The 2,742-nt window shown below is 31.1% G+C and overlaps 1 protein-coding gene across 1 annotated transcript; it reads left to right on the plus strand.

The window, feature by feature from the left end:
• Nucleotides 1-1,171: 1,171 nt before the first annotated feature.
• LOC110671907 (NAC domain-containing protein 83-like) lies at nucleotides 1,172-2,488 on the plus strand. The gene is made up of 3 exons (XM_021834530.2): nucleotides 1,172-1,536; nucleotides 1,717-2,006; nucleotides 2,097-2,488. Exons 1-3 carry the CDS (start codon nucleotides 1,356-1,358, stop codon nucleotides 2,367-2,369), a joined length of 744 nt encoding a protein of 247 aa, XP_021690222.1. The 5' UTR covers nucleotides 1,172-1,355; the 3' UTR covers nucleotides 2,370-2,488.
• Nucleotides 2,489-2,742: the final 254 nt, after the last annotated feature.

Here is a 2,742-nt window from a genome sequence, read left to right on the forward strand (position 1 = left end):
CGAATTCATATGGTCCCGTAGTGAAGAATAATTAGGCCTCATGTAGCTAACAGCGCATGAAATCTGAAAAATTATGCTTTAAGCTTCTTTTTTTAAAAAAAATTAGCTTAGTTTTGAAGAGAATTATTCAGTGCACGTTTGATCCCTTTGTGAAGAATGCTGTTTCTTTCTTGGATCCACTTTGAAGCTTTTTTTTATAAAAACACAGTCCCTATAGCACAAGATTTAAAAACTTCTTCTTGACTTCCAAGTGCTAGTGTAAATCATGCAATAATGCTAGTAGATTCCTTTTATATTAAACAAAAATTTTGAAGTTAATTAATTATTAATTTCTGGTGCTTCTACACAAAGACTAAGGATTTATGGAGGATGTGAGATGACTTCATGCATCAATATGATATGAGGTTCTGTCTAAAAAATAAAAAATTGAAAATTCTATTAAGTCTTGAAAGTGTAATTAGTATGAAATATTTAACAATTTTATATCTTTACAGTTTTTTTTTTTGTTATGTTCAATATATAATAATTGATAATAAATAATTATGAAATTGGTGTTACAATTAAGTAAATTTTTTTTATGATTTACACTCGAATTTGAGAATTTGTGAATTTCAATTTTAGTAAACTAAAATTCAATGGCTAAGCCTAATTCATTTGATTTAAAATATTCTTCTTTTAGAATATAGGATTTTATAAAAATTCAATTTAATTGATTTATTTTTAATTAATTTTTATATTTACAATGAAAATTTTTAATTTTTTAATTTAAAAAATTATTTTAAGAAATATAAATAAATTATGATTATGTAAGAATTTATTTAAATTTTTTTATTGTAAACAATTTATTTCAAATAAAATATCTTCTAGTTTAAGGCATTAAGATTTAAAATTCAGAATAAAAGAAAATACGTTCAAAATTTAAAATGTTTATTAAAAATTTAGGAAGAAGCACAGTGACACTTGCTAACCTGGTTAGGATCGACTTGGGATCTAACCTAGCTCCCTTTCTTTCTTTGAATCAATTTGTAATGGGATTTCTTTTTCTTTTCCTTTTCCTGTCAAACGAAGATTTTTTTTTTTTTTATTATGATATAGTGATGTCCCTTTAAAATCTCCCTCCATTTTAGGTCACGGCGTCACCATACTAGTATATAAAGAGCCCTCTCTTTTCTTCTGAAACACACTCAGATTTCATTTCCTTCTCTCTCTCTCACTCACACACTCTCTCTCTCTCTCTATCTATGGTGCATCTCTTGTGTGCATCGTAGATACGTGGGCTAAGCTTGCAGAGAGATTTAGCTCAGTTGAATTGTCAAAGGTTATTAAGTATAAAAATATCAAGAAAAGACTTCAATATGGAGAAGTTCATCTTTGCTAGAGAAGGAATGATGAAGTTGCCTCCAGGTTTACGTTTTCAGCCAACAGATGAAGAGCTTGTCTTTGAGTACCTCAAACGTAAGGTCCTTTCATGGCCGTTGCCTGCTTCTATCATTCCTGAGATCAATGTCTGCCAGTTTGACCCTTGGGATTTGCCTGGTTAGTACGATTATGCTATACTTCTATTTTCTATTTTAAAAGAGATTAATATATCTACTTAACTTCAATTAATGTACTTGCACTACATACCTGTGGAGTACTTCATTAATCCTGCATTTAAATGTAATTGAACGTATATAATTGCCTTTGTTGATATGTTTTTATTTTGTAATTTTCCAGGTGATATAGAGCAAGAGAGATACTTCTTCAGCAACAATGAAGCCAAGTATCCAAATGGAAATAGAATCAACCGAGCAACTGCTTCTGGGTATTGGAAGGCGACTGGCTTAGACAGACAAATTGGTTCTTCTAGCAAGAACCATGCATTGGGGATGAAAAAGACTCTGGTTTTCTATAGAGGCAAAACTCCCGATGCGTCTAGAACTGATTGGATCATGCATGAATATCGCCTTGTTAGTCTAGGAACTGTAGCTTGCAATTATTTTCCTCTGACAAAGAACTCAGACCAGGCAAGTTTATTATTATAATTATAATCATTTAATCAGTATTTTATGCGCATATTTGATTATGTTACTCAATGCCAAGCTTAGCTTCTGCAGAATTCTTCTGATCAAATAGAGAAGTGGGTTCTATGTCGAATATTTATGAAGAAAAGAAATAGTGAGATTAATCAAGCTTGTAACGATGAGAGAATAGCGAATGTGGCAGTGACGCCTCAGCCCAGATTTTATGATTTAATGACGAGGGAGAAGATTGTTTTTGATTCTGTATCGTCCTCTTCGTCGTCTTCAAGCTCCAGTGTCATCACCGAGGTCTCTTCAAATGGAGAGGATCTTGATGAAGGAAGCAGCAGTGGCCGCAATTTCTTCTAAACTTTTGTTAAAGGAACTATTGTTTTCTGCTTAATCTTTTCATGTTCGGATTTGTTTGTGACGAAAACGTGTATCCACGACAATTTGAGCTTGGATATGAGTAATATTTTCTTTGCAAATGGAGGATTTTCTAGCTCAAGACGATACGACTTGTTCAGCCTCTTAAAAAAAAAAAAAAACAAAAAAGAGCAGCACTAAATGCGTAATTCGACCAGTAATTTTGTGGACGAATATCATTTTGTAATATAGAAAATCGAATTTAAATTTTCTGACAATTTCATCCTCTTTAAAAATTTTTATAATACAAAGAAAAAAAAGCTAAATGTGATTAAAAACCATTGTTGATTAATCACTTAAATGTGGATTTTTTTTT

This window comes from Hevea brasiliensis, chromosome 13, assembly GCF_030052815.1.
Source record: "Hevea brasiliensis isolate MT/VB/25A 57/8 chromosome 13, ASM3005281v1, whole genome shotgun sequence".
NCBI classification, from domain to species: Eukaryota; Viridiplantae; Streptophyta; class Magnoliopsida; order Malpighiales; family Euphorbiaceae; genus Hevea; species Hevea brasiliensis.

What these genes read in the sequence shown, in the direction of transcription:
- LOC110671907 (XM_021834530.2), top strand. Translation starts at nt 1,356, where the DNA reads ATGGAGAAGTTCATCTTTGCTAGAGAAGGAATGATGAAGTTGCCTCCA. An exon ending in TGACCCTTGGGATTTGCCTG is followed by an intron (nt 1,537 to 1,716) that starts GTTAGTACGATT and finishes GTAATTTTCCAG; the next exon opens with GTGATATAGAGCAAGAGAGA. An exon ending in TGACAAAGAACTCAGACCAG is followed by an intron (nt 2,007 to 2,096) that starts GCAAGTTTATTA and finishes TAGCTTCTGCAG; the next exon opens with AATTCTTCTGATCAAATAGA.